General features: G+C 42.2%; 1 protein-coding gene across 1 annotated transcript; it reads left to right on the top strand.

Moving 5' to 3' along the window:
- Nucleotides 1-695: 695 nt before the first annotated feature.
- On the top strand, nucleotides 696-9,280 carry LOC121293670 (somatostatin receptor type 5-like). Its single transcript, XM_041216838.1, has 2 exons — nucleotides 696-1,725; nucleotides 9,153-9,280. Exons 1-2 carry the CDS (start codon nucleotides 696-698, stop codon nucleotides 9,278-9,280), a joined length of 1,158 nt encoding a protein of 385 aa, XP_041072772.1.
- The last annotated feature ends 2,090 nt before the right edge of the window (nucleotides 9,281-11,370 follow it).

Raw genomic sequence — 11,370 nt, 5'->3', positions numbered from 1 at the left:
TGAATTGTATAGGGACTAGCAACATGTGGATGTGCCAGAGCAGAAATGCTCTCACCCGCCAGTTAACATCCATTCTTTCCCCTTCAACCTCTCCCAAGATCAGCGAACTAACATTTCAACCCAAGATGTGTTTTTTTTTGTTATTTGACTAAATACCTGAGAGCAGTTAATAAATATTCCAGTGCCCATGAATCTGGATACGTGAAGAGGTTGGAATTTAGTGAGTGAGCTATTTGACAAGTAAATCTGCAGTGTTTAAACACACACTGGAAGTTAATGCCGGGAGAATAAACAGCCCTTACACGTTGGTGTGTAACAGTCAAGGGGGTTCGGTGCAATAAGCTGGCCCTGACAGCAATGGTAAACTTCTCTTGAGATGAGTGATGGAATTTGTAATGAGCTGCTGTAGTGGGCGCTGTGCTTTAACTGACGACCACTGACAAAGTAATTTAATACCAGGAAAGTTGGAAACTATTTGAAAGAGAGAGTGATTATGGAAACTAGAGTTCAGCGATCTGGGGCACTGAACAGATGGGGATGTCGAAACGGCTTGAAATGACTCACAAAACGCCCCAGCGATCAGAAGCTGAGAAGATGGACAGGATTCCGAATTGGCCATTCAGCTGGTGAAAGCCCCCTGTTTCAGTGAAGAACACCTCAAAGCGGCTCGGATGTCTTAATTCTGCCTCCTCCGCATGAACATCAACAGCAACAAAATGAGCTGCTCTCCACCTGAAGGGAACACGTCGGTGCTAGGAGTGGATGCCGAGGCCCTCTTTTATCTGGAAGCGGCAGCCAACGCATCCGATGGGTTGTGGCCGGCGAACGACACCCAGGACCTGGAGGATGGAGCAGCGTCAAGTCTCTACGACGTCCTTGTCCCCACGCTCTACTGCTTGGTGTGTGTGCTGGGGCTGACCGGCAATTCGCTGGTCATCTTCACCATTGTCCACCAGGGCAGGATGAGGACGGTGGCCAACATCTACATCTTCAACCTGGCAATGGCAGACGGCCTCTTCATGCTGGGCTTGCCATTCCTCGCTCTGCAGATCGCCCTCCGCCGCTGGCCCTTTGGCGGCTTCATGTGTCGGCTGGTGATGATCCTCGACGGCATTAACCAGTTCACCAGCGTTTTCTGCATCACGGTGATGAGCATCGACAGGTACCTGGCTGTGGTCCACCCCATCAGATCGTCCAAGTGGCGCAGCCCAAGGCTGGCAAAGAGGGTCAGTGTCATCCTCTGGGCGATTTCCTTCATTCCTGTCATCCCTATGGCCATATATTCGGATGTGGACGGCACTTTGGGTGTATGTACTTTAATCTGGCCGGAGCCCGTGTTTGTCTGGTCCACCGCCTTCATTGTCTACACCTTTGTGCTGGGATTTGCCCTGCCCTTCACCATCATCTTGCTCTGTTACATCTTGTTGCTGATGAGAATAAAGAGCGTCCTGATATCATCCCATAGCAGCCAGGCTGAGAACTCAGAGAAGAAGGTCACCACCATGGTCGTGGCCATAGTGCTGGCCTTTGCTATCTGCTGGCTCCCGTTCTACATCATCAACATCTGCGCTGTCTTCCTGCCCATCCCCGATAGCTTCACCCTCAGGAGGTTCTTCGAGTTCATGGTGGTCCTCTCCTACTTCAACAGCTGCGCCAACCCCATTCTCTACATCTATCTGTCAGACACTTTCTGGAGAAGCTGCCAAGTGATGCTGTGCCCCAGGCTGACGCTGAGGGAGAAGGGGACAGGTGTGGAGGAGCACCCGATGGAGGGTCTCACCGAGTCCCAGCTCATTGTTTCTGCTGGGCAAGTGGAGAGTGGGTTCAGAGTGTAACCCCACCCCTCCTGCAGGCAGCCCCTTCAAATCAAAAGGCATCCAAGAAATGAATTTTCAGTCTAGGGCCCTGTTTTTTTTTATAGTTTTATGAACAGGGAGGAGAGACAGAACCAGTGAGCCGTGACTGGAGACATCCGAACACACAAAGTCTGGGTTTTGCGTCAGAATTGCGGGGACCACCAATTTCCGGGCACTTGGCCGCTTTGGATAAGCTATTTTTTTTTAAATTCTTTCTGAAGGAACGTGTTAAAAGTCAAAGGAATCGAGACATTTTTATGAACTTGGGCTACACTCGGGCAGGACCCTGCAAGATTCAAGAGCAACTGAACACCGTCTACAGTCAGCTCATGTCCAAAATAGTCGCACTATATCAGGGTGTGACTATAATAATACCACAGATGCAGATTAACACAGCAACAGTGGAAGGTTGTAAATAAGAAGGAAAGAGTTGGTTATTAGTTTCGCTCTGGAGACTGCAAAGCGGTTCACATAAAAGTGAATTATTTCGTTCGGTGACTGTTCTCTACACTATTTTAAAGCCGTTATTTCGAGGGTAAAACAGGGCGCAGTGAAAATACAGTCGCAACAGCCGGAATTAGTAAACAGAGGGACTCTGGAAAAGCAATTTTACTGGAGTCATGCCGCTGAAATTTGTTACACAAAACAAGTACGATAGGTGCAAATCCTGTACTAATCCAACAAATTATTTACAAGCGAGTTGCGTGCGAAGGATTAGGGGGTTCAATGGGTGTTTGGCTGCAGGGCTTGTCCCGACCCTTTTGGAGGTCACTCACAAATGACCTGGTGGCAAACTATACAATGCAGTAATTTCATCTCTCTCGGTCTGGTGAAGTCCAATTGAAAATAGGCTTTTAAACTCGAGTTATGCAAATATGGATTGAGCAAGCCTTGTAGACTTCTCGGTAAATATTAAACAAAGCTCATTGTACTTGTTCCCGCGTTTTTCATTGTCGAAAGGGGAAGAGTATTTATCCAGCAATAAAAACAAAAAAACTGCGGATGCTGGAAATCCAAAACAAAAACAGAATTACCTGGAAAAACTCAGCAGGTCTGACAGCATCGGTGGAGAAGAAAAGAGTTGACGTTTCGAGTCCTCATGACCCTTCTGTCGAAGGGTCATGAGGACTCGAAACGTCAACTCTTTTCTTCTCCGCCGATGCTGTCAGTATTTATCCAGCCCCGTGTCACACCTTTCAGGAGTGCCCCAAGGCGCTCTGTCTACTCACTGCGAGATTTAAACTTGCTCTCTCGCTACTTCAGGGAGGCACAGGGGCGAAGGCTGTCACCTCAAGGGCGAAGCGGGTGGGGGGAGTTAGATTTCTATCCTGCCGTATAATTTCAGGGCTTCCGTCTAACAATACATCTCCAATGCTTCACACACTTCCTTCTGCTGCACGGATGATTCCGAAATCTGCATTCTCACCTTTTTTTGCGGACGATTCCCAGTTGAGAAATCTGCTTTCTCACCTTTTTTTGCGGATGATTCCCAGTTGAGATATCTGCATTCTCTCTGTTTTTTTTAAGAAGATCCGAGGTCAACTCCTCCACAGTCGAACAGGACCTAAGCGAGGGGGATTTTTTTGCGCTCAGACGGGCGTTGCATCAGTTTATTCGGACCAAAGATCGCAAACAAATTTAACTTGTATTCATGACTAAGTGCATCCCCTCTATCGCCGACGTTAGACTGTGTGAACGGTTTTAATAAAAGGTACCAGCAGCAACAGCGCCTAGGCTGTTAAAATTACATTTCATGCGTCCTCCGTACCTTATCCTGACAGCTGTGCAAAGTTGTGTAAAAGTATTTTGTTGAAACGTGGTTCTGCCAATGGGTAGTCAGAATTTAAGAATCAAATAAATATTGGGTTTGGTGCTGGTGTGAATGTTCTTCGTTTGACCCCATCAAATTAATTCAGAAAATTAAAGCAATTTGAACGTTTAAATTTTTGATTCCTTAAGTTAAATGGTAGTATACATTCATAACGGAGAAACAAGTCTACTTGCAATTGTCAATTAGCATTATCTGTGTTTCATTTCATCTGTAGGTACTGTACTTGCTTAGTCAACGGTCAGTTTTTCCTACCTTTTTCTGAGGTGCCATGAGCGACCAAATTCAAATTCAACATCAGCCTTATCTGTATAACTGTCTCTGACTGACCTGCTATGTTTACTATGCAGTACTAAAATATTCTGAGTAGGGTCAGTGATTGGTGTCTCTGTTAGATTCAATCCATTATCTAATGATAAGGGATGGCACAGAAGGCACTTCAAGTTAAATCTGAATTGCTGATATGTAGCTGAATTCCATGGGAATCGGGTTGAAGGCACTAACCAGAGGATATTTTGACATTAGTTTCAAAACATGAAGAGTTAGGGCTTTTAACTTCCAATATTTGGACCAAGTTAACAATTCAATTGGCTGTAAATCTTTGTCAAAGTTCCACCAATAATGAGAAGATATTATGAATATACATTGACCAAACAAGAAATAGACCTAAATACAATAGTTATTTTTCAGATTTTGAATATGGATGTTGTAAAGGAACACTGCATAGGAAAAGAGAAACTCTTTACACAGGGATATAAACTGTCTTCAACTTGATCAGCCACATAAGTGTTCAACATGCTTCGTGGTCTGAACTATCATGGTCAGACACTTAGCAACAAAACTGGTAAAGGTCCAACTTGAAGTAAGGCCTCAAGCTGAGTTCGTGGCTTGAGATACTATCCAGACAGCTGACAGAACTTTTCTGATCTAAGTGTATTAAAATGCAATAGAAGGTTAGAAAGGATGAGTTAATGCAACATGTTCCTGAACATTATGTTCCTGAGCCATTGCAAAATGACTTGGTTATGTAGTTAAGCACTGAGGAAGACCTCCCATTGGGCTGATTGGAATTTGTGTTTGCAGGATCTGCTTTGGGAGCTTTCCAGAAAATGATGCCCACTTCTCACACCAAGACACAAAATTTACATTGATGATGGAGATTTCAGTCACCTGAATATTGACTTGGATCACAACAGCAAAACCACTGAGGAAGATTTATGTTCCTGGGGCAGTGGAAGGCAGTTGTTGGAGAGCCAATGAAGTTAGAACTTATTTTGGATTTAATGATGGGGATTCAAACTCAAACCTGAGGAACATCTAAGATCCACTGACTAATCAGATGTGAAATGCTCATGGGGCTGTATGGAAAGGGCAGTAACACAAAAATGTTGAAGTTTAAAAAGAACAGACTTGCGAGGAGATATAAAAAAAAAAGTTGAAAGAAAATGGACTCAAAAATATAAGGAGAATCCATAATGGTGAGGAAGGCTGCAGTCAAAATTCAATTTTGTAAAATAAAATTAAAAGGGGCCAACATAACTAAATAGAACTATAAGTTATATTTTAAGGGACAAACAGAAGCCACCTAAAATAGAGTAATTTAAGAAGGGTTTGGAGAACTTGAAATAAAGCACAAACAAAATCATGTTAAAAATGAAGAACATCTAATAAGTAATTGTTTAAATAGCAGACAAGGTAATACAAGTAGAAAGTATCAGAGATAAAAGCAAAAAACTGCGGATGCTGGAAATCCAAAACAAAAACAGAAACAGAAATACCTGGAATAAACCCAGTAGGTCTGGCAGCATCGGTGGAGAAGAGCACAGTTGATGTTTCGCGTTCTCATGACCCTTCAACAGAACTAAGTAAATATAGGAAAGGGGTGAAATATAAGCTGGTAAGTGTTCCTTCCTTTCCTTGATCTCTCTGTCTCAATTTCTGGTGATAGACTGTCCACCAATATTCATTACAAGCCTATTGACTCCCACAGCTACCTTGACTACAGCTCCTCACACCCCGCTTCCTCTAAGGACTCCATCCCATTTTCTCAGTTCCTTCACCTCTGCCGCATCTGTTCTGATGATGCCACTTTCAAAAACAGTTCCTCTGACATGCCCTCCCTTTTCCTTAACCAAGGTTTTCCACCCATGGTGGTTGACAGGGCCCTCAACCATGTCTGGCCCATCTCCCCTGCATGCCCCCTCACACCTTCTTCTCCCTCCCAGAAACATGATAGGGTCCCCCTTGTCCTCACTTATCACCCCACCAGCCTCCACATTCAAAGGATCATCCTCTGCCATTTCTGCCAACTCCAGCATGATGCCACCACCAAACACATCTTCCCTTCACACCCCCCCCCCTCCCCCGGTGGCATTACATAGGGATCATTCCCTCTGGGACACCTGGTTCACTCCTCTAGCACCCCCTACTCCTCAACCCCCTCCTATGGCACCTTCCCATGCAACCACAGAAGATGCAACACCTGCCCCTTCTCTTCCTCTCTCCTCACCATCCAAGAGCCCAAGCACTCCTTTCAAGTGAAGCAGCATTTCACTTTCACTTCCCTCAACTTAGTCTACTGCATTCGTTGCTTCCAATGCAGTTTCCTCTACATTGGAGAGACCAAACGCAGACTGGGTGACCGCTTTGCAGATCACCTGTGGTCTGTCCGCAAGCATTACCCAGACCTCCCTGTCGCTTGCCATTTTAACACTCCACCCTGCTCTCTTGCCCACATGTCTGTCCTTGGCTTGCTGCATTGTTCCAGTGAAGCTCAATGCAAACTGGAGGAACAGCACCTCATCTTCTGACTAGGCACTTTACAGCCTTCCGGACTGAATATTGAGTTCAACAATTTTAGATCTTGAACTCTCTCCTCCATCCCCACCCCCTTTCTGTTTCTTCCCCTTCCTTTTTGTTTTTCCAATATTTTAAATAGATTTTTCTTTTCCCACCTATTTCCAGTATTTTTAAATGTATTTCCACCCATCGTTTATCTCTACCTTTTAGCCCTTTTAGTATTCCTTCACCCCACCCCCACTAGCGCTATCTGTACCTTGCTTGTCCTGCTTTCCACTCTTAATTAGCACATGCCTTTAGATAATATCACCACCTTTAACACCTCTTTGTCCTTTTGTCTGTGACATCTTTTGGTTATCTCCACCTATTACTGGCTGCTTATCCCAACAAACCACCCCCCCCCCAAACCAGTTTATATTTCACCTCTTCCCTGTTTTTACTTAGTTCTGTTGAAGGGTCATGAGGACTCAAAACGTCAACTGTGCTCTTCTCCGCCGATGCTGCCAGACCTGCTGAGTTTTTCCAGGTATTTCTGTTTCTGTTTTTGTTTTAGAAAGTATCAGGCCATTTAAAAGGAGAGAGAATTCTGAACCTGGGGATAAGAAAATAATCCTCTTAAACAGTTTCTTCCCACCTGTTTTACAGAGGAGTAGGATTGAGATTTGCCTAATCCAAGGTTTATGTTTTCAGAAAAGACCAAGGAAGAGCTAGGCAAGATGCTGTAAATTACAGGAATGGTCATTACAAATATTATCTGTTTCTAAAGTAAGTAAAGAATGAGGTGTGGAAAACAAATTTCCAGTGTAAGTGGGTTAAATATTGCCAAATCTTTAAGCAATATTTTAAAAAATTCATTTGATTGGAAAGAGGTCCCAAAGGATTGCAAAATCACAAACATAATTACATTGTTTCAAAATTGCCAAATGGCATCCTATACGAGTCATAGAGAATAAAAGAAATCATAGACAGGGATCTGAAAAGGACAGCTTGACAAAGGACTGCGAGCATGGCCCAGGAAGGGGAAACTGTGTTGAATTAAAGAGTTGGATTGTTATTTGGATATTACTTCATGTTGTAGATATCACTGCCATGCTGGCAGTTATATAAAATTACATAAAGTTAAAAATCACCAGATATAACGAAAGCATTGGGTAGAAAATTGATGGAATTGAAATATTGCCATAAAAGAGAACTTTCCAGTAGGCAAAGGCTTATGGAAGCAATACCTCAGGCCTCTGATATTAATAATACTTATGGCATGAAAAACAATATTTCAAGGGTTGCAAAATATAATAAATTTAGAGCTGCAGCAAACATTGAGAAATAACATAAGCAAGTTCAATGGAAGTTGCAACCTTTGGGAAAATGAGCCAAACGATGAAAAAAGGAGGCAGTGAAGATGTAGGAATAATTGTAATGAGACCAGAATAGGGAATTTGAGTTAAATGCAAAAGTCATGGAGCATACTGATCGGGAAAGGAATTTACAGTTATTGGAGAAACTCCTTTGAAACAATCAAACTAGTGATTGTAGTTGCAGTAGTGATAGAATAGGATGCAAATCAAAGTTGCAACCCAATAAAAAACACTGGTTAGACCTTTTCTGGAGTAGTGTTCATTACTCCAGTCTTTAGACCATCAGAAGGATACTTTAGCCTTTGAGATGATAGCGCATAGTCTAATTTGGATAATACTCAGCCTCAGGGATCTTATTTATTAGGAACGATTTATACGAGTTTGTTCTCATTAGAAGTAAAAACAAATTTCAGGTGATCTTTAGAAGTTTCCAAAATAATGAAAGGAAACAGTTGATAACAAAAGAAACTATCAAACAAAAAAATTTTTAAAAATTAGAAGACCTAATTCAGAAATTAGAGGGTTGACTTTACAAACATGTTCTGGGTGTTTCTTCAACCATCATTCCAACATCTGTGTCCTTGACCTGCTGCACTGTCCCAGTGAAGCTCAACGTACATTTGAGGAACAGCACTTCATCTTTCAATCAGGCACTTTACAGCCTTCCAGACTTAACGTGGAGTTCAACAATTTCAGACTCTAAGCACTGCTTCATATTTCATTTCCATTTCTTTGCATGTTTCAGTTTTTCACTTATTTTCACTTTCAAACAGTGGAACACGTGCTCTAGGCACATCTTTTGCTTGTTTCTTTGCTTGCCCCAACACCAATCCTTTTTGCCCTGTAAGGGTAGCTCTTCTGTCATTTCATCTTCCGCCTTCCACCCAATCACAGACCTTCCTTTGTTCTCCTTGCTCAAAAACTATTACATCTCCGACTTATCCCAGTTCTAATGAAAGGTCATCAACCTGAAACATTAACTTTGTTTCTCTCTCCACAGATGGTGCCTGTCTTGCTGAGTATTTCCAGCATTTTCTCTTGATTTCCAGCATTGGTTATCTGATGAGCCATCTGCTGTCAGGTGATGCGTTAAATATTGAGTTACTAAAATGGAAAGCGGCTTAGATTAGTATGCCCCCTACCCCCACCCCCCCAACACTCACTCCCTCTATAATTTTTTCATATGTGAGAATTGGGTGATAATTAGGTCCACAAGTTGCCAATGGAGCAGCTGGCACATTTCCAAGTTGATTTGAATATCCTTTGAATTAGCCTGAATGTACAGCTGACTCAAAAGGCACTGAACATTGTGTGGGTGGGGGGGCAGGGAGGGGATTGAACATGTGGACACTGAACTGGAACAAAGCAGAATGGTGTTGCTGCAGCAGGTAAAGAAAATGCACACGCAGCTGATCCAAACTTTAATACTGCACCTCACCTAAAAAATGTGGCTGTTCATTGTTCCAAATTAATGCTGATCTGCCACTGCAAAGTATCTGGTGTAACAAACACTGTACTATTGACAAACTGGGTTGGTTCCTAGCTGGCATTTGACATACCTTCTGCAATGTGGAGAATCCAATAAATTACATAAGAACACAAGAACAGGAGTAGGCCACTTTGCCCCTCAAGCTTGTTCGGCATTCAATTAGGTAATGGCCAATCCATACCTCAACCCTATCTACTCATTTTGATTCTGTGACATTTAATACCCCTGCGAACACATATAATATCACAAATCAAAATATTTGGACCACATTTCGCCCTGTTCAATAATTGTAATGAAAAAGTAGCCTAGTCTTAACAGTGCCACATTATCATTAGAACGTGTTAACAGATTAGCCATCCATGATTAACCCAATCCTAAGGTTTGGTCATATTCAGAAATGGATCGAGAAATCTTCATAAAAGATGATTTTAAAAAGTTAATTTAACCTACTAATATTTTGTGAAAAGCCAAGATTTGAAAAACGAATTTAGAATTACGGTGGACTTCAAATGAATGGAGGTAATTTAAATCCAGGAGAAAGTTGATTTGCATAAGGGTTCACTAACCGGCAAGGTATATTCCAGGTGGTGTTGTCATGGTTATGTCATATGCCCGTAAAACTTATTAGGAAGACGGATGCTATTTCTAAAGATGACACCATGGAATAATGGACAATTACCTTGACAAAATGGACTCCAGAGGGTCATCTGGCCTCCTTTATGGTGTTTGTACAGACAAGGACAGACACATCTGAGCATACCTCTGGAATGAAATTAAAATGAAAACGACCTTGGAGGACCTTGCATTGAAGAGACTTAAAGTAACAATGACTGTTAGACTTGCTGGCCTCATGAAGATGGAATTACAAATAAAAACATTTTGGAGGCAATTCATGGCTGGAATATTGATTGCTTACCAAACATCCTCTATTGTGTGATGAATTGCTCAGCCATCACCCATTTGTGTGAACAACAGAAACATCGATACTGTGATCACATGACAGAAACTGGCTCGTGATAGGAAAATATTTTATTAATCCACAAGGGCGGCCCAGAAAGTTAGTGTGGGACCAATACTACAAAGGAAGAGATCTTGCACAGTAAAAGGAAAGAACAGTGCCTCAATAAGAAAGTTATCTCAGGCAGTGAAGTGAGGTTAATTTGTTTTACCTGAAAGATTATAATCTTCACTACAGGGGCTCAAACACAATTTTGAATGAAAAAACCAAAAGCCTCCAACTTCCATTATCTTCAGCGAACCAAGAGAGAATCCTTCAGGCTTGCAATGTTTCAACTTCCATCTTGAGGACTGTTTATGAAAGTAACATTTTTTTTTTACCCTTTAAACAATTTAAGTGAAAGCTACATGTCTAGAAATCATCTTTGTGTGTGTGGATGAGGAGTGGGTGTCATTGTGACTATATTTTTGGGTGTTGTGCAAATAAATGTTTCTCCTTTCTTTTGAGTTAAACTCATAAGAAAGCTTGTTTCACATCTTTATAGTCACAACACTCAAGGGATTAAAACACTTCTCTAAAATACATCTTGTTGCAGTCAGTCAAGAGGTGGGAAAGGGAGAAATTATCTCACAGCTCTGCGCACCTGTATCAGTGTGTTTATTACAACAAAATCAACTACCTGACATGACAGAGGAACAATTCATGAAGTGGTTCAGGCTCATCAGGAATGCTTTAACTGAGGTGCACCATTTGAACGAGGAAGACCTGGGGACAGTGTAGCTAATTACTCTACACTACCAGTAAATTTTACCACTGCTCACAGTTATACAAGGTCCTTTTTGCTATCCCCAAGAGACATCTCAGGAATCAACCGGCTGGCCATCCACCACTCCAGTGAGAAGGTAACTGAAACTCTGTATTAAATAAAAACAAAAAACTGCGGATGCTGGAAATCCAAAACAAAAACAGAAACAGAAATACCTGGAAAAACTCAGCAGGTCTGGCAGCATCGGCGGAGAAGAGCACAGTTGACATTTCGAGTCCTCATGACCCTTCAACAGAACTAAGTAAAAATAGGAAAGGGG

The sequence above is a fragment of the Carcharodon carcharias genome, chromosome 22 (assembly GCF_017639515.1).
Source record: "Carcharodon carcharias isolate sCarCar2 chromosome 22, sCarCar2.pri, whole genome shotgun sequence".
Lineage (NCBI taxonomy): Eukaryota > Metazoa > Chordata > Chondrichthyes > Lamniformes > Lamnidae > Carcharodon > Carcharodon carcharias.
Note: the sequence above shows the minus strand (reverse complement) of the source record. Positions and strands in the feature narration are given on the sequence as shown.

Bases quoted from the DNA above. Each gene is read 5' to 3' on its own strand.
- LOC121293670 (XM_041216838.1), top strand. From the start codon at position 696: ATGAACATCAACAGCAACAAAATGAGCTGCTCTCCACCTGAAGGGAAC. The intron at 1,726-9,152 runs TGACGCTGAGGG...GAACATTGTGTG, and splicing joins AGTGATGCTGTGCCCCAGGC to GGTGGGGGGGCAGGGAGGGG.